We start from the raw sequence: 23,667 nt of genomic DNA, 5'->3' as shown, positions 1-23,667 counted from the left end.
CCTCATAAGCACACATTTTCAATAAGGTAGAACGAAAACCTTCAAGTGGAAAAAAGGAGAAATTGTAGTTCTGAAGCCACTTACTGGGTGCGTAAATAAGCAGCTGTTTGCTAACAAATATGGCACATGAAATTAAAAGGTGATGATATGTCAATGTTGTTTAAGGTCTGTTGTTTATGGTTAAATGTAAACATAATTATTTACATCACTATATTGAAAAAGGTTACACAAACTAGCTTTAATATAGAGATTAGCTGTTACTAAATATTTACTCAGACCAACTGCCAGATTTAACTAACTAGACTAGCCAACTGACAAAATAAACGTTAGCTTACTACCTGTTTAGCTCACAGAGAAAAATAAGATAGTACAGAATATTGTCTACATATGACCTGAAAATGCTGTGTGTTATTTTGTAACTAACTTTTAAACATTTAAAAGACAATATACCTCAAATAACAAAACTCGGTTAGATTAGCTTAATCACTATAGTTAGCTTGATCATATTTAACTGCATAAATTCTATAAACTCTGAATCACAGATATTTCTCTATGTATGCAAATTAATAAAGCAAAATGATACATTTACAAAGGACTGACAGTTCAGTTAAATAGTATCACTTGCCCTGTATAACCATTTTGGAAGTTACAGCTTGTGATGATACAGTGACTTTGATTGGGAAGCAGAATTGTTTCCTGACCAGTTTACACATTACTAAAGTCTTTACCAGCAAGACATTTCATTTTTAACAGTGCAACCCAATTTAGTAAACTAGTTTGAAACTCATTGCTAGTTACTAACAACTTAGGAACAATAACTGTAAACACAAAGTTAAATAATTGAGAATAGCTGGTGCAACCCAATCCGTTAAAAATACGAAATCAACTTGGCAGTCTTTGAAGAGATAGGAAAAGGAAGAGTCAAATCCTCCCTGTTTTTTATTGCGGCACTGTGCATTGTGCCAAACAGCGTTTGCAATCTCTGGTAGGATATGAAGATCTTAAATCTTTACCCATTAAAACTTCACTTGAGACACTCTGTTCTCTCCACAGCCAGTTGTAAAGAACAAATATTGAGGAGAGCTGAGTGACTCCGAGGCTGCCTTTTTATAGCCGAGACACTCGCTCTGAGATGCACTTGGAGGGCTAATCCCACTCTCCAAGGAGAGAGGTAGGTATTGGCTTTGATGATAGAAATGGATTAAACAGATTACATTAAAGGCCAGTCTAATTGAACCAATCTATCCTGATTCTGCCGCTGTAAGATAAATGATGAGAAGGCCAGATAGTATTAGGTCGTGTGTTTGTGTGTCTGTGGACATTTACAGGCTTGCTTGAAAAATAAAGCAAAAGCACTTTCCTCTAATGGACTAAGGTCCTACTATATGAGCAAACCACAAATAGCAAAACTCATGCAATGTCTGCTTCTGCTATTTATTTTTAAACTATCACAAAGAGCACTTAACAACAAATGTGCCAAATATACATGTATTTGGTCAGTGTTGTCTGTTATTAATAGCTGATATCAGACTTTGTGGTGCATTCAAGTGCTTGTGGGAAACTGTTAAACTGTCACTGCCTATAAGAACAATGACACTCATGACTACTCCCAGGACATGAGTCCCAGGACTCCTTGAGAAAAACAACTTCAGCATGAGAATGCTGTTTGTTGATTTCAGCTCAGCATTCAACACAAGCTCCTCTAGAAACTGATCGGCAAACTCAACACTCTGGGTTAAAATGCAACACTCTGCAACTGGATATAGGAATTACTCACAAAAAGACCCCAGACAGTTTGGATTGGAGGACACCTCCTCCACTGTAGAGCTCAACACCGGAGCCCCCCAGGGCTGTTTTCTTAGCTCCCTCCTGTTCAAGCTGTACACCCACAACTGCATCCCTAAATGGAGAGAACTCTGTTGTGAAGTTTGCGGACAACACCACCATCATCAGCCGGATTTCAAACAACGATGAGACTTCATATTGGGAGATAGGTGCACAGAGAACAACCTACTGCTCAACGTTAGCAAACCAAGGAGCTGATCTCCACGCTGGTGAAGAAAGCTCAGAAATGAGTGTATTTCTTGAGGAAGCTTAAGAGGGCCAAATTCCTGTGCCAATTCTTGTCAGCTTTTACAGAGGAGCAACAGACAGCATCCTGACTGAAAAGCTCACTAACTGGAATGAGCTGTGCACGGCCCAGGACTGGAGGGCTCTGCAGCGGGTGATTAAAACTGCTCAGAAGGTCATTGGTACCCATCTCCCGAGCATCAGTGATATCGGTGAGGAGAAGTGCCTACGCAGAGCCCAAAAAATACTAAAGGACAGTACCCACCCAGCCACAACCTGTTCACCCTGCTGCCTTCCGGGAAGAGATATAGGAGTTTCTGCTGCAGCATCACCAGACTGCAGAGCAGCTTTTTCCCCCAAGCTATCAGACTCTTAAGCTCAAATTTATTATCAGCACTGCTCCACTGAATATAGTTTATTTCTGTTTACCATTTTAATAATTGCTTTTATATTACTGTATATTCTACATAGCAGGGAGTTATTAACTCAATTTCACTTTACAACCTGTCGTAGTGTAACAAATAAATCTACCTTTTACCATGTATCTTGACAAGCCCAGTGTGCAGGTGATTTTCTCCGTTTCTATCTTGATAGGTAACAGAAAAAGAAGAGTGCACTGTATTCAATTATCAATCTGGTTAATCTATTAGGAAAGAGGATATACTCAACATGTATCAAATTTGATATCCCTTCCTTGTCAGCCACAGTGTGTTTTCAGCTTTGTCACAAAAAAACTTTAAATTGGCGGAGAATGCTGTTAACTCACTAAATGTAACTTTATTAAATATAATCATTGCCAAAAACAATAATGCAAGCGCCTTAATTGCTGCTGTTGACAGACTGACAAACCCTCCTCTGTCAGTAGCCCCTGAACTTCTATCCATTAAGCCACACAATGAATTTTTCTCCTTCTTCACTACCAAATTTCAGAAAATTGTGCAAGCTGTCAGTCCCTCCAGATGAGGTAAAGGGTTGTTTTGTGTCTGCTTAAAACCAATTAAATTAGTATTACACAATTTGGTCCTATCAACTCTTGGAAATTAGCAGTAGCTATAGATGAGGTTATGCATTGCATTGGAAAATTGTTGTACAATTCTCTATGTTTTAAGCATCTCTCCCTATCAACTAAACTGAACTTCTGAAATCATCCTCCTGCTGCCTCAATATTCTCTCAGCAGATATTTTCAAAAATACTTTTAACTGCATGGCATCAGATCTTCTACAAATAATCAATAGAAAACTGCAGTTATTAACCCACCCTTGGAAAAGAATAATCTAACCACTTAATTAATGAATTGTACTTATTTCCATGTTTTCTTAATTGTTGTCCAGATTAGATTTCCCCCCCAAAAAACATATTATGTCAATGCTTTGAACGGCTAACTTTCAAATCTGCTAAACGAAAACAATCCTTGCTAGGAACTACAAAATGTAACTTTTGCCAAAAAAAAAAGGCGAGGAAAAATCCACTCTGATGCCATTGCCCATCTTAATCAAGTTTAAAGTCTTCGCAAGTTTTTTTTCTTGATTCAGATGGATTTTAAAAACTTAATGTATGCTTTGTAAAATGATTATAGGTAATGTACATTTATAGATAATGGGCTAAAACATGCCAACCTACCAGCACCCTTGAAGTGCTGTTAATGGACTAAATTTATTTCATAAGTCTTTCAGTGGAGAATTTTAGTGCTCCATGATGGTCTAAATGCTATTTCAAAGGATTATATTTCAAAGGCTTAAAATTCAAGGAGTAACATGGAAAACTTGTAACTTTATGGCAATAAAAAGATAAAATATGCAGTCACTGAAGAGTATGCTATTGCTCTCCCTCATTCCCAAGAGTGACGCTTCAAACCAATAAAAAAAAAGCTTATGTAAGATCGACCAGCACAAAAGAAGTCAATTCTGCACCAGCACATTTTGGTTCTGTCTCAAAACAAAAGTGTATGAGTCTTCCTTTATCCTTTGGAATTTTACTTCTGTATATGTGTGTGTGTGTTTGTACCTGTCCTCTCAGGCGGGGTTGTTATTGACGGTGTCCAGTTGAAGTGATCGTGATAGGATGACCTTTCCTTCCAACCTTGTTATCAACGTGAACTCGTTAAGCAGGACTGTTTAATTAGCAGTGGAATGGCAATCAGGGAGGAGTCAGAGACCTGGTCATGGACACGGATCAATGGTCTTCAGGGAGCCTTTGCCCTCAGCAACAAGGGACCTTTACTTTAAATGTGCATGCACTATGCTGATGCATTCATACACATGCATGCAATTATTTTTAGCTTTGGTATTAACATTTTGGATTTGGCAGATTTTCTTAGACATTGGACCTATACAGATAGAGATATTGATACAAATACAAGTAAGTTTGTCAAACCAAGCAGCCAGGAGCAACTAATACATTAATTTATCTATGTCTCCACTGATGTCTGTACTATAGAAGGTGCAATATGGGGCCAAAAGTATATGGGTGCTGAAAAATGACACCCATATGTGGTTATTTAACTTTTCATTTCTAAACCAGTGGCAACAATTACTATGTTTCTAAGCCTCTATTTGTCTGTAAGGGCATTCAACAAGATTTTGAACCTGGCTACAGGGATTTTCTCCCATTCAGCCAATTAGGTTAGGATGTTGGGATGTTGATAAGATTCAGCTTGCAGTCAATGTTCCAATTCATCATAAAGGTGTAAGTGCAGGCCAGTAAAGTTCTTCCACACCAAACTGGAAAAAGTGTTTTTCTTCATTAGACCCACTGTTATCAAAATCTGAGTGCAGTGACAAACTGATAAAACAGCCTTAACACTGGTTGACATGCACATATGCTTCAGCACATGTGCATGTACACGCGCACTCTCAAAACTGTGTGCAATTACTTGGGTGTTTAAACTCGCACACAGATACACAAACATTCAGGCAAAGAAATGTGAGGCAGGAGCCAACAGCCGCTGCACCTGGTGAGATCCAAGTGAAAGTGAGAATCATAAAAAAAGAGCTGAAAGCTCAGGTCTGTTGATCTATTTTTACCGCAGAGCAGGGGGCAGAGGAGGAGAGAGAGAGAGAGAGAGAGAGAGAGAGAGAGAGAGAGATTCCTGCATAATGCATGGCCCTGTAGAGGAGCAGTGGCTTTTACACTGCACTCTCTCACTGGGCTTCCAGGTGTCTGTGTTGTCTGTCAAACAGACAGCATATAGGAGAGCCAGGTGCTCTCACATGATGCTCTGGTTGATCTCTCTCAGAGCACAACACACCACCAGCCTATCCAGGTGCTCTTTCTCTCCCCAAACACAAGATACTGCCTGTAGTTTCATTCAAATCTGTCTCTGAAGTGTGAGAGCGTTCAGGAGCTGGAGGGGAGAAACAAGTTCAGATACATCCACATTATACATTGCCCCAGTTGGAATGGGAAACCACTTTGAAAACAGAGCTCTTGTACATCTAGGGCAGGACACACTATAGTTTCAAGGGTCATGCAGCTTTTTTGGGGGGTTATGAGGCATCAATGAGAACTCATAGTTGGAAAATGAATTTCCCTTTTCTCAGAAACAAAGCTACTACAGTTTTGGATCGATCGAAGGTTTAGCTCAAAAAGTATTTTTTAGGGAGATAAACACAATGTAGTTACTGCAGTGTACTATTCAAGCCTTCTTTTATAAAATAGCAGAAGTATATCAAAAAAGTCAGCTTATCTGCTAATTCTAAATGTCTGAAAAGAAACTGGCAGTGCAACCTGCTTCCAAGAATTTGTCAAATCAAATTTTGTTTTTCTTTGTTCTAGTGCCAAATTCTTTTAAGATACTGATTTAATTAAAACATTTTTTTTTATTTTAGAAAATTGCTTTTAGGCCTCAACAACAAAGTAAGATTTCCTTTTCTGTCTTTTGCTGTTACTGTTAGAATTTGGAAAATAACTTTTAATAGCATAATCTTAGACCACTAAATAACTAGATCGGGTTTGGGAACTGGCTATCTGAGCATTCAAAAAGGGGGTTGGGTTGCTGCTGGGCATCACAAGGAGGGAGACTAATGAAAGCTTGATGAGGATGCTTCTCTGAATCCACCAGCATGATTAGGCTTTAATTACAGAGGGCCGCCTCGACATATTCCCTATAATTGGAAATACCTAAGCACTTGGCTGCTCATGGCATGACACCAAAGAATCCATGGTTCACAACCCTTCATGGGACAAGCCTCATTCTCTTTTTAGATGATCTCTACTCTGCGTGGGCAATGCAACAGGAGATTTTGGGGTGTTTCAGATTGAAGCTTGTCTTAATGCAGATTAGTTGCTAAGCAGTTGTGTGTAGTCTTAGTAAGGCGTTCTTGTTATCACCCGAGTTAGTGACAGAGTGTACTGAAAGTCAAAGCATGGAATAAGATATTGTGATGGAGGCTTTAAACTTGTAGCTCTGCTTCCCAGTATGCTGGCATTTCCACATTGCCAGATGTGACAATAACATCCCTATATGGCTGCCAAACGCCTACAAGACACCCACAGGCATTGGCAGCTCCCTTGGTGAAATCTTCTGTTGCACAGCCACATGAAAAAAGAGGCCTTACGTTCTGCTGGTTAAGTGAATCACTGCCTAGCCTGAAGAATCAGTCTTTCTTTCATTACAGTCACTTCAATTCATTGCTGTCACACCATTTAAATTTCATTTCAATGGCATTGAATCATTGTATATTAAGCAAAGACAACATTTCTGAAATGTGCTCAGGTGTTTCGCCAGTGAATAGTGGAGCAGAGACAGTAGACGATTCAAGGGCAAGCTGATAAGCCGGGAGGATCCCAAACAATGAGACAGTATATTTGAAAAGTCTGGAAAAATCAAAAACTGTCCTTTGGCCATAATTTGTGTTTACCATTACACTTTTAAATTCTTTTTAAAATTAAATTTTCATTCTTCACTTTTAAATTTGATTCAATGTTGCAAAAATAGGGTTGAATTTAGCTTTCTGATACCTACAGCTACCTAAAAAATTTGCTTCTCTGTGCATATAAAGTACGTTGCTGTCACCCATGCATGGAATAAATATAGTATGTACACATATTAAAGTCAAGTACTTTAAATAAAAGCTAAATCTGAAAGCTATACATGCATGTTTACAATAACATAAGATAATATCACAGGATCATATAATCCTATTCTCATTTATCCTACAAGATTTACATAGATGCTATCATTTGATGCAAATGAATGGAAACAACAGAGAGGACAGGGTGACAGAGTATATGTAACCAAGCATTCAACAGTCATGTTTATCAACTCAGCTTTTCTATTATTCAGATTATTCTGCTTGGGATCCCCGGTGTAATTAGCTGGATAACAAATCCACCTCATTCCACAGTGTGTCTGTGCATTGATTCTCCAGCTGTCAAGTGCTATTAGAAAATAAGAAAATGTGTGGAATGTGTGCGTGTATATATTAAGGATAGTATTACCGAAAATGTTTATGGTCTTGGTGTATGGCATGACCTTTTTAGCCACACTAACATGAGGGATGGTATATAGGGTTGAGCCAGTTCTCGGTTGAAATGAGTATCTGGTACAGATAAAGTACTTTTTACCGGTACGAGTTTCATCGGAGTAAAATCTGTCAATATCTGTTTTCTAATAAACTATAAATATAGAAATCTTTTAAAAAATGTAAAAACATTTCATTGAAGCTCAAAACCTAATCTGTATATGCTTAAATAACAACTTCCGGTTAGTTCCACCCACGTCCAGATTTTAGCACTGTCAGTCCCGAGTATGGATACAGACACAGATCATTTAATTTGTTGAACAGATACAGTGGTGTTATCGCTCATCCCTAGTAAGATCACTCTGTTGGTCGGTTGGTCCACTATGTTAATGCAGATGATAGCTCAACTATTGGATGGATTGCCATGAAATTTGGTGCCTCCCTCGGGATTAATTGCTATAACCTGGTGATCACTTAGCTTTCCGTCTAGCACCATTATCTGGTCAAATTTTACTTTGTCTAATACATGGATTTGTGACCAAGTAGCTGCTAAACTTGTGAATATCAGCCTTAACTGTACTTTTAGCGCTAATTAGCAAAAGTTAACGTGCTAACACACTGTACTAAAAATGGTGAGCATGGTAAACATTACCCCTGCTTAACATCAGCATGTTAGCATTGACATTGTAAGCATGTTACCATGCTACCATTAACATTTAGCTCACTTCAGTTGCTAAGTGTAGCCTAACGCTGCTGCTAGCATGGCTGTACTAATTGGGACTATAGCAGAAACATACCAGGAAAAAAAAACATATTGCCTTCAGATATACAGAATTATACTGCATCATGCCACATTTTTGAATGTGCCTTAAACTTTATGAATAAGTGTTGATGTGAATGTGGTCCTTCCTCTGCTGAAACACATTAAGACCATTTAGCTCTGGACTCACATGGAATGGAAATGATGATTGAAAAGCTTTCATGGGACACGCGACCTTTACAGAAAAATGACTCCATCATTTCTAATTTCATAACATGTCTCTGGGATTGACATAGTAGGTCTACTTAGGTAGATAATATGGGGCTGTCTGTAATTACAGATAAAAGAACATTAAGTTCGACAGATACATGTAAGCTCTTGATGAGGGTGCCCATTTCAATTAGGGAGCATTAAATGAAACAAAAAACCTTATGGGAGTTTCTCACTGCCAGACCCAAGGAGAATTAATACACTGCATAGGGCCATTTACCAGGGAGTAATTACTCCCTAATTAGCCATTAGTTATTCGATTACCCTTTTATCACCTAGTCATGGTCAAAAGGCAGGAATAGCGGATAAGTCATCACCTTGGTTGGTAACAGATGTAATTAACATGCTGTAGCTCCCTCAGAGGGAGACAACGAGAGAGTGCATTCAGGCAAAGTGAAGGTATTCTGGCCCATTTCCTGTGTTTGATCAAAAGGAATGATAAATCAGTGGCTTTTTTTATTCATCCAGGGGTGGTTTACTGCAAACAGCACAAAAAGGAGGGTGTAAATTAATTTTCCTGCCCAATCTAACCCAGTTGGTTTGCAGATTTAACTCTGAAAATGCAGCAAACCTAAGCCAACATGTGTCTGGTCAGTGAGAATAAAAGCAAAAGGGTATGTGAATGTACTCCGGGCACTCATTGTCAGCAAAATGAATGGCTCTGTGATTGAGACTTGATAAGAAATCAGAAAAGACTCTATGAGAAGATGGATGATTAGGTGCATTGTTGCCGGATGAAACCGCCATTAACAGACCAGTCAAGAACCATGAATACTCCATGCCAAACTGCTTCTACCATTTATTACACATAATTACATTCTTAAATAAAAACGATTCACCGAACAGTTCCTTGCATAGAGATATTACAATACCAATTTAAAAAAGGAATTATGAAACAAACCAGTAACAAAAATAAATCTTTCTCATTTTTCCATAATAAAGAACATTATCGTACCCATACGTCATAATATACAAATGATAATTTTGAAACACTTTGTACAGCGAAAGAAAAGGAGAAAGACAACGGAGGAAAAAGGTGGAGAAGGGGAGGGGAGGTGGAGGGGAATGGGCGAGTCGGACAGAGGAGAGGAGCTGAAAAGGATCACATCTGAGAAAATGGAAGGTTCGGGGTGGGTGGGGGTGGAGGAGGGTGGGTGCCATGAGGGGATGCTGGTAGAAAAAGGGGGTGCGTTTGATTTCAAATTCAGACCTGGTGGAAACAGAGGCGGTGTCACACATAGTAATGTGTGTTTCCCCCCTCCGCTGAGAGCTAGAGCTGCTGTGTGGATCTCTGATTCTCAGAAGGTGTGAAAAACGGTGAAAAAAACACTAGGAGGATGGAGAGAGAGTGAGTGTACGTGCATTTGTGGTGTTTATGGTTGACTGTGTGGCAGCAGGATGTGCTGGCACATGTATGCATGTTTGAATCTGCGTGTTTAGGGAGTGTCTACATGCATGTGGTTTTGAGTAGATGTGTGTCTGCAATGCGTGTGAATCCACGTGGGCATGTACGCACGAGTGTGTACATTTGTGCTTAAAACAACTACTATACAGACTTTCTGATCCGTGTTTCATCACCCAGGGTCGTTGTGGGAAGTGTTGTGTACAAGAGGACAGAAAATATGCAAGTGATTTTTCCCAAAAATTCAGAGTGCAAATACAAACAGACGAAGAACACACAGGCACAGCAAAATTGGCAATCATTCACTGAGATGACACAGAACTGAACCGCGTCCTCGGAGACAACATGAAACAACCTTTTTCAGAAAACACATTCACATTTGAAATCCCAGTGTTAGAGCTCCCGGCAAACACATGAGGAGAAAACTTTTCAACTGTCCTGTAATTTGAATATCCCCATTTATTACCTCCTCAAGTCTCGGTGAACATGAAAAAAAACCCGACACATTCGGTGTTTCAGTCCAAAATCCTCAAGCAGTCTGTGATTGGTACAGAACATGAACAAAAACATACAAACACTAACCCCGAGCTGCACATTCCCACACATTCGCAACCATCCAGTTAAACGGGAGAGTGCCCCCGCTGAAATACTGAAACACACAAGTAGAGCTGCCATTGATGATACAATTTTAACCCACAGGTTAAACTGCTATTCTTCATTTTATCTTCCACATGGAGATTTGGGCTAAGTAGGAAAACCTCAAACCTGCTAACCTGCTAACCTGCTCTGACATTTCCATCTGAACAGGATATTTTAGATCTTAAGACCAAATGTCAAATGTTTGTCAGTATATTTGACTTTTATTAATCCCAACAAACACAAAGACTGACTGGTAGCATTGATAGGGCTGTAGCTGCAACCTGGACGGCCTGTAAGAATTTCCAGTCACCTTGAAAATAAACCAGCAGTTAAAACTTGTATCAGTTGGTTTTCTATTGTGGTCACTCCCTCCTGTCTTTGCAAGTGAAGGTCTAACACCTAGATGTTCAATATAAAGGGGAATCTGGCTTGTTTGCACGCTTAGACAGAAAGAGTTCAATATTTATGCAAGACAGGAGGTTGATACAGCTTCTGCTTCCAGAGCCGCAGACAGATCATGTCTAGATGTGATTGAGCTGGGCTGCATTCATATCCAAAATTGAAATGCGCCTCTGGTATACAGAGTGAAATCAATTTACTTTCTCCCCTGCCAAAAAGCAGACTGCTGTGTGCTTCACTTTGCCTCAAAGTATTAAAAATCTTGTAAACTAAAGAATAAACACCTTGACATAGCTGTTCCCAATCGAGTTCTTAAGAATCCTGATAATCTACGTTTGTCCAAGCTGCCTGTTTGATTTGTATGCGCTTGAGTTGAGTCGATGTTCACCCAAAATTAATTTCTATTTGTGAATTAAAGACATGACCCTTAAGTGTAATGCGGCAAAGAGCGACAACTAGATTGTATGTGTCTTTGTTCTACTGGACAAGTGTCAGATCACCAAGGACAAATGTAAATTCCAGTTTTCTAGGAGTACATAAGTCTGTCTTGTGTGTGTGCGTGGGGGTTTCACTCCACTGCAGTTTCATGAGCTGATGGGGCAGTTATCATTGCTGACTGAGCAGATCTTTTCCTCCCCTAACCCATCTCAGCCACCCACTGGAAATCTCTTGACCTCCCGCTGGTCCAGTACGACCAGTAAAATGTCAAAAGCTACCTGCCAAGTCCAACCATTTGTTTCTAACGTGAAATAGAGAACCTACCTTACCAACCACACTAAAGTGTTTTCATGGGCCCAGCAAAGTGTACAGACTTACAACTGATACATTCACATTGATTTGCTCTGAGAAGAGCCACCCAATTGATTGAATTTGTGTCATGTGTCTTCCTACAAGTCCCTCCGTGTCCAGCAGGGCAGAAATCCGCATTTAGACATACGTGTAAGGTCAGGAAGTCCGCAGGAATGTTCTTGGATATGCATAGGGGCCGATAAGGAGAGCTGTTTAATTCTGCTTTTCTCTGAAATGAAGTCTGAGAGCTGCTAAACTGGAAGAGTTCTGCATGGGCGGTGTGAACAGGACAAAAACCCTCCTCAACCCAGTGCCTAGTTCAATGCCAATCACTCTCAAAGGCCAAAGAGATCATTTCAGGCATCTAGTAGACACTTTTTTTTGGCTGCATCCATTTCCAATGTGTTCTTCAAATGGTCTTTTCAATTGTCTGTTTTGAACAAATAGGAGAATATTTTCTTAGAAACAATATAGCCTTTATCATACATAGTGATCTTGTTTGCGTTTGGTGTGCTCACAGTCAGCTAGCTGCTTCGACTTGTGCATGTGGCTGTCCACACTTTGACGGCATGTGAAAGCCGGCGTTTGGTGAGTCCCGTATTGTCTATCTCAGTTCAGGACGGTGAGGCATTTTTTTTAACAAAAAGTTTGCAAAGAGTCAATTGTGCAACAGTTCTTGACGAAAACTCGTAAGAGCCAAGATCCCGGAAAGGAAACAACACTCTTAGGAGCCATCTAGCATCTCTTGAGACGGTCGGGTTCAGCTGACATTCTAGGAGATGAACAGAGTTCCCAGAGTAGATTAGTTAGCCTCATCCAGTGGTAACCGTCAATGGATGGTGTTCATAAAGCAAGCCAGTCCTCTGAGTGACCTCAATCAGTCTTCACAGCACGTCAGTGCAACACACTCGCATCTTCAAATCTTCGGGAAATCCAATCTAATGCTCCGTTCAAACAAGTGCTCCGATGCCATTGAACCAGAAGGATTTATAAATGGATCCAGTTGGAAGGTGTGACAGAGGTCAGATGAAAATTGGTCAAATTATTGTCTGTCCTATATAAGATAATAAACCCTTTGGCGAATTGTAAAGGCTGTAGCAAGTTTGAGGGAGAGAAAGCCAGCTTACCCTGTGAGATGATGCTCTTTAGCTACTGTTGGAAATTAACTGTTCTCCTCAGCTCAAGGGACGTTCTAACAAGAGAAAATCTTGAATATACAAACAGCAGGAGTTCTGCTGGCAGCTAAAATTACTGTACAACTGGTCCAGTCCGGCGTTGGTGAGCTCGCTGGTACATGGAGCACTGCTGCATGAACACGGCTGACATTTTGGAAGCGTTCCACCAAGGGACGATTGCAGAAGAAGACTGCAAGGGCGACTGCAACAAAGAGCTGCCAACTACAGGCACGTGGTCCAGCATTCAGCGTGTGACATCCAATTGAGACACATACGAACGGTGGGATGGAGCGTCTGTGTCGTCCACGCGACAACACCAGGAAACATTTGTGAGGTGACGACATGTCACTATGGAATCATGGACACACTGGTTGAGCACAGACAAGCCACTTAAGATCTGTCTGTCAGCCTGCCTTTGTTTCTGTCTGTAGTCAGCGCCCCTGTGTGGTGCCTCTCCCTCTAGTCCAGAATGGCCAAATCTGGTGTTTATTGAGTCCATCCTGCTGTCTCTCTCTAACATCCATGGTGTTATTTTTCTGCAGATGATGCTCCCTCTCCTTCTTCCACTGCGCCTCCATCCCCTTCCCCTCGCTTCCACTCCTGCTGACCTCTCTCATATCCCCTCAGATGTGCCTCTTCATGTGTAGCGCCAAGTGATCCGACCGTGAGAAACACCTGCAACCCAAGAGAGTGAAACAGAGAACAGCTTGTTAGCTTGTTACCAATGCGGGGGAAAGAAGTTTGTTCTGTCGATTGCGCTAAATGTTGCTGTTAGCTAGTGAGTGCTGAGCCACTAATGCACATGCAATTAGTATATGTGTAACTAATTCATAATCAGCAATTTTTTTTGCAGCACTCCTAATGACTTCAGCTGCGCCATGAATAACTAGAGAGCCTGCAGATGGATCTGTTGAAACAGTTGCGTGGAGGGGGAAGAAAAAAAAAGCAGCATGCAAAACATGTGCTGTAAAACGATAGCTAAATTAGATGAATCGAAGCCTCTCATCTAAAATCAGGCTTGCAGAATTTCTAGGGCGTAGCTGCGCAGTGAAAAATTGCTCTGGAAGTACACGTGTTTTTTTCCACCACAAGGCTTTTTAAAAATGTTTGATTATTTCAACCTGTTTGACACAAATTGGCATGATGTATGCTTTCAGCTGGCGTTTTGTTTATTTCATGCATACGTACATAAAGATCCAGCCCATTTTAGGAGACCTACTTTTTCATCACCACTACGGAATCAACAGTATTTTTGTTGCATGCTTGCTGAGCTAACACAACACAACACAACACAACAGTTCCATTCCCAAGAGGAGTGCTTTTAAAAAAAAGGCAAGTGTTGCTTTCTTTTAGGTAATTGGGAGCGGCATGTTGTGGTGATTAGTGTGTTAAGAAATATTTGAGATGGAGACTTGTTTAAGAGTTTACTAAAGTGGTTTAATTTAATGATGTTTAATTTGAAAGAAACAAGACTCTACAAAATTGCTCCCAAATTGCTGCACTTTGTGAATGTTCTTCTGATAGAAGGCCAGGAAATGTGCTGGAAAGTAGTCAAATTTAAGTAAGCAAGTGCAGAACATTGTTGTGGCCGTAAAGTCTGGTTGTTAAGCCAAAAGGAAAAACCACTACAGGTTAATTGTCACTATGACTATGACTTTAATGGACATTTATTTGGACATTTGGATTATTCCTATTCTTGACAAATAATTTTAAATAAGTAAAAAAAACTAAACCAAACTAAACTAAAATGCATTTCAATTTGAAGCCCCAGTTCAGGAGTCAGACTCCCCTTCTGCAACTGTTGATTTTGTTTTGTTCTTTTTTGACAGCAGATTCAGATTGGCTCTTTCCACTGAGACAGAGGCAACTGTCTAAGATGTCTAGATGAATCAGTGTTTGGCCAAGGGGGGGAGTTACACTGTGACGAGCCATGTCATCTGTCTTACTGTCACACCTGCATGTGTATCTGTGTTTGTGTGTGTATCACTGTTTTTGTGTACATGAGTGAGTGCAAGCCAACCAACATGTGAGATTAATGAATGGCTCAGGAGACATGCAGGGGTGTGTGTCACTGTGAGAGTGTGTGTGTGTGTGTGTGTGCTCGCCGAGACAGATGGTAAAGTATGAGTCACGACTCGGGGGCACGACACCAGCTGGCACACCGTGGGTCTGCCCCCCCCCCCCACTCCACCTCCCACCCCCACCCCCATCGTCAATCTTCCACCCCTTCTCTGTCTCCCCTGTTTCCCCTCTTCCTTCATCTCAGCAGGGTGTCTGCATGTGCGTGTGTGTGTTGGGCTGGAGGGGTTGGGCGCCTTGTGACACATGACAGAGGTGGGCCCAAATTAGGGATGTGCCTGCAGGGAGGGTCTGGTAGCGGGGGGAGGTGGGAAATCAGGGTGGAAGAGGGAGGGATACTGTATTTACAGTCTGTCCAGCTGAGACCTGATTAAGTTGACACCGCCTGGCCCTCTGCTCCCACACACATACAGACACACACAGACACACACACACACACACACACACACACACACACACACACACACAGACACTCTTTCATACACATTAAGGCAAAGTACCCCAGGTGAAAAGGGACTTCAATTTGTCCTTTCATAATGAACCTATACATGATTCAAGAGGTCACATACATTCAACAACATGCTGTATTGTGACCTATTCTCTAAGAGGTCTGTCAAAGAGTTGTCTGTAAAGTATCTACACCCAGGTTTCAAGTGTTTTTTCATTTGCTATAAGTACTCAGTACAGTAGGAACGCAAAAACATACACTAACATTTAATAAAACTTTAGAATACACAGTGCAATACCTTTAAAATGACCTTTTCACACAAAATTTCATCTCCTTAAATACTGTGGTGGCTCCTGCAGACAATATTGCTCCGAGATCCCAGAGGTGTCAGCGAGGGACGGATAATAGACAGAGGGGTATAATTAAAATATGAGTAAAGATTTTTGGGTCTGAGTCAAGCTAATCTTTTTTATAGCGAATAAAGGCCACTGAATGTTTGATGATTTTGTCACCGGAGCCACATCTTAAAGGAGGCCGGCAAATTAACATTTTGCTCTGGTTCATAATTAAACAGGAGCCAGGTCGACTAATTAAGGAGCAGAGTCGCGGGCCAATTACATCAGATGCGCTCTTGAAAGTGGCAAAGCCATGCGCCTCTACACCTCTGTTTAAGATGAGGAGGCTATTTTCTGCTTTGTAAGACAGCAAACGGGAAGTGGCAGGGGACAAGTAACGAGTTGCCCCATCTACTGAATGATTACATTTATAAGAATGACTTTCACACAGATACTATGCGTGGAAAACTGCTCTGCTGGTCAGTTTGCTCTGCTCAAGGACACTCGGTACTTAGGTAACGGATATCAGAGAAGGAATCATCCGGTTTACAGCATAGTCACTCCAATCACCAGGGCAGCCTGAGGCTTTATTTACAGTAACACACAGACCTGTATTTTGGGTCATGGTGGCTTCAGATATTCCCCAAATACACTTTTCCTCTACGAAGTCCAACACATAAAAAACTTTTTTCTTTAAGGAATTCTTAATAAATTATTTATAAGCTGTAGCTAATAGCTATATTAATGGTTAACAGATATGAGTATGGATTATTACAAACCCCAAAAACTTAAATTCAAATGAATACCAGTGATGTGTGCTAGTGTGATGGGTTCTACAACCATTTTACACCTCTGTCCCAGTGTGAAAGCAGCCTCCAAATCAAGGCCATGAAACATCATGAGAGGAGATGCACTATTTATATGCTGCTCAGGCCCTAATGTGGGTATAGAGCAGAATAAGCACCCTTTGGATTCCCAATGAAAGACTGAGCAGGTTGGGTCTTGCGTGTGTTGCAGAAGAGCACATTAGTAATCCTGGCAGCACACTTTTAAACTGGGTCAGTACCAAAGACATTTGGGTGTGTTACCAGCATCTTGTAGCACTTCTTTACTGAACCAAACTGTGTACAAAACACAATAGGAAAATATAGTCGGCTGTACTAGTGGAACTACTTCAAATAACCCTTAGAAAATGCAAGAAAAACACATAAGGGAGAGGGAAGGAGGGAGAGTTGTGTTTTGACAGACCTGTCACAGTGGTTGCACTTAAAAGGCTTGGCGCCAGTGTGTTTGCGGTAGTGCCTCGTCAGCTCGTCGCTCCGGGCAAATCGCCACTCGCAGCCCTCCCACGAGCACTTATACGGCTTCTCACCTGGGGGATGAAAAAAAAAACACATAAACGCATAAGCACCCGTTTCATCCACCAATCACACGCTTATTTGTCTGCACTCTTCTGGGGTCGTGCAATAAATCTCTGTGGTACTGGTGTGGAATTGTGAATCCAAATATTTGGCGCCTTCAAGCTGATGTTTGACACAGTTTGCACATTTGAGGTCTACGTGCAGAGATTCTGTTTAAAAGATTGTATCCTGCATATTGTGATTCCACAGGAGTTTTCTTTCTGTTTCACTGATAAAGATCCCTGTGCCACCTTTCACTTTTTTTATCCCTTTTTTTAGGCGCTGGAAAGAGAGCAAAGCAATGTTTAACACTGCGATGAAGAAGCTCCCACTGGTCTCCAGTCTTGCTGAACACGCAGAAGAGGAGTAGAGGGTAGAGAGAAGTGCAGCGAGAGAAGAAGTGGAGGGGGAGCTGATGAGGGGTGGAGGGATTAGAGGCAAGGTGGATGAGAGAGTGAGAAGAAGAGGAGGTGAGATGAGACAGGAGAGGGGAAAGTGGAGTAGGAGAGAAGTGCTGCAGAAGTGGATTAAGGCAGAGGAGGCTGCAGATATGCCGGCAGGAGAGGGGGTACTGATAATTAGGCCAGTCACACAGCATAATGGCAAGGAAACCACAATCTGCCAGCTGCGTCCAGCACCAAAGATGTCACCTGCATCAGTCACATCCCATCTGGACCGGTGGCTCGTGTTCACACTGACACACTGACCAGCTCTGCATGAGTGGCTCTGACACAAAAACAGGCTTAATTTGTTGAATGTGAGTGTCAAAAGGGACACAATCAATGGATCAACTGCTTTGTGAAGACAGTCAAGATTGAGAAGAGTGCATGTGTGAAGACAGCAGTGGTCTGAAGCCATTATCTGTACCAACTGTTGTAGAAATTCACTGATTGAATTGCAGATTTGTTCATGGGGCAGAAGCTTAAAAAATCAATAATGTATAGAGTATTTCTATATTCAAATTAAAAGGTACATTTCTCTTTTCTTCAGTTTGTTAAATGCCACTAACATGAGCCGCAATTTCATTGCAAAGTTGTCCTGAAATGCAAAGCCAAATGGCTCAAGCCAAGGCGAATAATAAAAAAACAGGACAGGTCTCTCAACGTATGACCTGCGAACGCACTTTCTACCAAATATACTCAGTGAGTGGCCATGTTACAGAGCACTCTATTAACAGGAGTCATGTATGGGTTGATGGTGAGAAACAGAGGTGATGAGATGATAAATAAACAAGTTAGAAAAGAATGAGCTCCGCTGGACAAAAATAGCAAAGAAAACACCACTAATTAATACAAACTGACATTACAAAACTTAATGTATTAATGTATGAAAATAATTTATTTCTCATTAAAATTTCTTTAACGCTGTTCAGTAAACATTTTTGTGTTACTGAAAAGGTGTAGAGTTGAAGTGCTTTTGGTTTACAGACCCAGAAATTATCCCTGTCTACTCCTATCCATCCATGCATGTCCCATTGTGGACACATATCCCTTCATACTGCCTCACTTCCCAGAAACACCCAGAGCAGCAGGTCTGGGCCATCCCACTCTGGCCAATGAAATTCCCGGGAGGCAGGGATGCCTGAATGTGTTGCCTAGCAACGAGAGTGAGGGGGTGGGGTGTATGTGTGTGTGTGTGAGAAGGGGGAGTGCACTGAAACATGAGGAGGCAGTAGTCAGTGCAGCTGGCTGGATCTGGCAACGGCACGCCGCCATGCCACCGGCCAATTACCGAGCACGCTGGCAGAGTACGGAGGCAGTTGCCTAGCGACGGTAACCGTAGAGCTGTACGGGGGCAAGAGAGGGGAGGGGGGGCCTGGGCTAGCGTGGTGGTGGTAGTAGTGGTGGTAGTGCAGTAGTAGGAGAGGGAAGGGGGGCCAGACCAGAGCCTGCAGCAGTACATAACTACTCAGCTACCGACTCCTCCAACGATATGCTGCCCCTGGTTGCATAGCAACAGAGCCACCCCCCCCCCTTCCTCAAGATGCCCTCATACTTACAGGCAAGTAGAGCAGGTGCATGCTCGCCTTCTCAAACTGACATTCACGCACAAACTGGACAAGGAATGTTTATTCAACAAAACAGTGTTGCAAGAAGTCTGACTGATTGGCAGTTTAAAATCAGGAACCTAATCCACTGGATTAGCCCAAAATCAGCAGCATAATCTGATTATGCTCTCTTACTTTTGGATTACTTTGCCTGTAAAACACATAATGTCAATTATGAAGCTAAGTGGATTATTTCTTCTGATTTAAAGAATCAGCATCGTGGACAATAATGTTGTTGAAAAGCATGCTTTACTCGCTTTACATGATTCAATAAAACCCCCATTAGCTGACATTCACTCATTTCAGGCAAAAATGATGTGCAATCAAAATGCTTTTTCCCCCTTGAAAATGTTCTTTTGGAGTAATCACATAAACAATCACATATTTCTCATCTGTAATCTGATAGCTGGGTGTTTCCTGAGTCACTGTAATCCCATTATGTGTAATCTATGACTTCCGAATGCTCTCACACGCACACCCGTGCATGCACCCACTCCCGCCTCTCAGGTGCCAGTGTTGAAGTTAATTGCATTCCCTCCATTAGTTGGAGCTGAGGCAGGGCATCCGGGTCTCTGAGGTCATTAGGCTCTTGGAGAACATTTTACAGGTCCCTGTCCACAAGTAGCACTACAGGCTTGGAGATGAGCAAAAAGGGAGAGGTTGGTTTAAGAGAGAAAGATAAAAGGTGGGGAACTGAGACAGACTGTGAAGATGATGGAAAAACTAGGGTTGAAAGATGAACATCTTTAAATCAGCAATTTTCAAATGTCAAGAACCGGAGTTGGGGTGAGTTAGTTATGAACTTCACAATTCAATTTTAATAATACTGAGTAATGTCAAGCATCCCACTAATATAATACAGTATCTTCATACATTTTCTACAGAAAACCAAGAGTACTTGAAAGTTACGAACTGACTTACACAAGCAACATTTATAAAGTGTAGATGTGTGGGTGGTGAACAAGATATCTTGTTAAATAGTATGAAGACCAAAAATACAGGCCCAGAGTTTAATTTATAGGGTGCAATATTGGTCAGAAAAATTGCAGTTACATATTTTACTCAAATTGTTGGCCTCAGCCCAAAGAGAGAGAGGGGCAAAACACTAGAGCAATAAATTGAAAGCGTGAGCGAGAAGCATATAAAGAGACAGACATGTTATGAAAAGATGGATATGGAATGAAATAAAGTGAGAACTGGAGAGAGAGAAATAGTGGAGAAAGAGCAAGACAGCGAGGAACAGAAAGAAGGCAGAATAACCCAACAGTCCTCGTGTTTTACCCGTTCCCTCACACTGCCCAAAATCTAATTGTACCATTCCTTATCTTCCATAAGCCTATTCACAAAAAGCTCTACAGGGCACTGTCATTTCAACTCAGCCCGTCTAATTCCAGATTAAATCGTAGCCTTTTCTCCGTCAGTAATTTATGGAAATAACAACTAAGAAAAAGAGGATTTGAGTAATGACATCTTTAAACTTGTCAGGATAATGGCTCAGTGAATGGGGGAGCCTGTGGCACTGCTGTCTTTTTCTGAAGAGGGTCGCTCTACTGTACCTCCCCCATTCCTGTCTTCTGTCTCCATCTACTCTTTGTTTCATTCCACGTCACTCGCCCCTCTTCTTCTGCCTTTTCTTGAGCTTTTGTGTTTCCTTTTGTCATCTTATGTTGACATGTCCCCCTTTCATCATTCTACATTTCTGGTTTGAATAACAAGACAGATGTTCTTTGGATAGGTTCTTTTATCCAAAGTACCTTAAGTGACAAGGATAAGCTCGGGGGGGAGGGGGAGGGTTCCTCTAGAAACTGATCCCTTTATGGTGCTATCTGTAATATTATATGTCATTAAATCATTATATATTTTTAATGAATTTACTGGATGGAGAAATAAAGGATGCCAGTGTTTAAAGGTGAAATTTTGATCTGACAAGTCCTGAAACCATTAGTTGATTCGTTTATTAGTCAAAGAAAATTAATCAAAAGTTTACGTCATTTTCCAAGCAAAAATGCCTCTCAGTTTAGAGAATTATTTGCTTACATGCATCTGTTTTATATCATAATAAATTGAGTTTTTTAAACTGTTGGTTGGACTAAATGTGCAATATGAGGATGATTTCTTAGGCTTTGAGATTTTTCTGACATTTGACAAAATGATGATGAAAAAATTCAAGAAAGAAAGAGTGACAAAACAAGTCTACAGCCATGCTCTGGACAGCTCTGTAAAGCTGTACTTACTGGCCCAGCAGGGCTTTGAGCTAAATGATAACGTCAGCATGCTAACAGGCTCACAATGACAATAGATGGGTTTGACTTCATGCATACTGGACTTAACATAAGGCATGCTGGTTAGAAATTGTGTCCAACTTTTGCCAGCGCTGCAAAACATCACCATGTCACATGACATTAAAACCTCTCAGGAGCAAGGAGGCTGCTATTGGAACCACACTTTGACCTGATCTCTACCTGAGCTCAGTCATTTTAGCGCAGGTAGAATGTGTCCGACTTGATGGAACCATTTTTATACCCCGCCCCTGCAGTCACCCGCAGCTCACATTAGACCATCAAGTCGGTGATAGTCAGCTGCATTTATCTCGAACGCACCTTATGCTAACATGCTGATGTTAATCTGGCATAATATTTACCCTGTACACTGTCTTAGCGTTACCATGCTATCATTTGTTATTTGTAATTAGCTCTAAATTACAGCTGAGGCTGATGGGGCAGCCATTTGTTTTGCAGATATTTGGTAATAAACTAAAGTATAGAATAGGACAGAAGTGAAATGTTGACCTGTTGATGGCGCTAGCATCTTGAGGGCTACCTGACTCTGTACCAAATTTCATGGTAATCCATCCAATAGTTGAGATATTTCAGTTTGGATCAAAGTGGTGGACCCACTGGACCTATATTGACATCTGTAGAGCCATGCTGCTAGCAAGGCTAAAAATGGCTGCAACCCCAGATACTAGCCCCTATCTTCTGTTAATTTTTCTCACCAAGAGGGTTACATAAATCGTGCCTGGTAAAAAAAAAAAAAAAATGTCACACATAGCATCAAACATAAGTGTAATAAGACACTTCCTCACACACGGAGGTGGTATTGTCTTGCTCTGACGTTGCTGACGTACTGCAGTAAGCGTGTCGACTCATTTCCATTTCCAGTGCTTGTGTGTTGGTAGCGTTGTGCTGCTCTCCCTAAATACCAGTTACATTTGCTAGATTACAGCGGCCAACTGTCCACTAAACACTTATTCTTAGAGTAATTTTGCCTAAACACTCACAGTTCTTTCCATCTTTTAGTGACTGCTGTTCAATCTCATAGTAGTTCAAAAGTTGTAGTTAAAGCTACAGTACTTTAGCTTAGCTGTTAGCGACTTTAGCTCAGCAGCTAGCGATGGCTTCTCCTTCTCCCTCTCGCTCTCCTACTTTCTCCTGCTCGGTGTGTCAGATGTTCAGTTACTCCTCTGCCTCCTTTAGTGGTAATGGTACGTGTAATAAGTGTAGTTTATTTTTAGACATGGAGGCGAGGCTCAGTGATTTAGAAGTCCGGCTCCGCACCTTGGTAGATCAGTCTTTAGCTACTGTAGCTAGCCAGTACTCGGTAGTCGATGCGGAACGGCCTGAGTTAGCCTGTGGTAGCCGTCCCCCGGCATCTCCTGTGCAGCCAGGAAGGGGTGGCTGGGTGACTGTCCAAAGGAGGAATAGTTGTAAGCATTCAAAGCCCACGGGGCACCATCAACCTGTTCACGTTTCTAACAGATTTTCCCCACTCAGTGACACACCCGCTGAGAAACCAACTCATTGGCAGCTCCATTTTGAGAAACGTGAAGTTAGCGAAGCCAGCGGCCATAGTTAAGTGCATCCCTGGGGCCAGAGCGGGCGACATTGAGTCTTATTTGAAACTGCTGGCTAAGGATAAACGTAAATACAGTACGATTGTTATTCACGTCGGCGGTAATGACTCCCGGTTACGCCAATCGGAGGTCACTAAGATTAATGTTGAGTTGGTGTTTACATATGCAAAAACAATGTCGGACACTGTTTTCTCTGGACCCCTGCCAAATCTGACCAGTGATGACATGTATAGCCGCATGTCGTCATTCCGCCGCTGGTTGTCGAGGTGGTGTCCAGCAAACGATGTGGGCTTTGTAGCTCATTGGCAGACTTTCTGGGGAAGACCTGGTCTGATTCGGAGAGACGGCATCCATCCCACTTGGGAAGGAGCAGCTCTCATTTCTAGAAATCTGGCCAAGTTTATTAGTGGACCAAATCCATGACAACCCAGAGTTGAGACCAGGAGGCAGAGTCGCAGTCTAACACACTTCTCTGCCCTTCTATTTCAGCAGTTACCCACCCAAAACCCTACGCAGAGTCGCAGTCTAACACACTTCT

The 23,667-nt window shown here is 41.6% G+C and overlaps 1 protein-coding gene across 1 annotated transcript in view; it reads right to left on the bottom strand.

The window, feature by feature from the left end:
* Positions 1 to 9,408: 9,408 nt before the first annotated feature.
* Positions 9,409 to 23,667, bottom strand: part of klf7a (Kruppel-like factor 7a) — a 43,248-nt gene continuing 28,989 nt past the window's right edge. Inside the window, exons 3-4 of the mRNA XM_046063548.1 lie at positions 17,078 to 17,201; positions 9,409 to 13,642 (exon numbers count right to left, since the gene is read on the bottom strand). Of these exons, the coding sequence (XP_045919504.1) occupies positions 13,591 to 13,642; positions 17,078 to 17,201 (176 nt within the window). The 3' untranslated portion in view covers positions 9,409 to 13,590. The remainder of the gene's footprint in view (positions 13,643 to 17,077; positions 17,202 to 23,667) is intronic.

The sequence above is a fragment of the Micropterus dolomieu genome, linkage group LG01 (genome assembly GCF_021292245.1).
Source record: "Micropterus dolomieu isolate WLL.071019.BEF.003 ecotype Adirondacks linkage group LG01, ASM2129224v1, whole genome shotgun sequence".
Classification (NCBI taxonomy): Eukaryota; Metazoa; Chordata; class Actinopteri; order Centrarchiformes; family Centrarchidae; genus Micropterus; species Micropterus dolomieu.
This window is presented reverse-complemented; position numbering and strand designations above follow the sequence as displayed.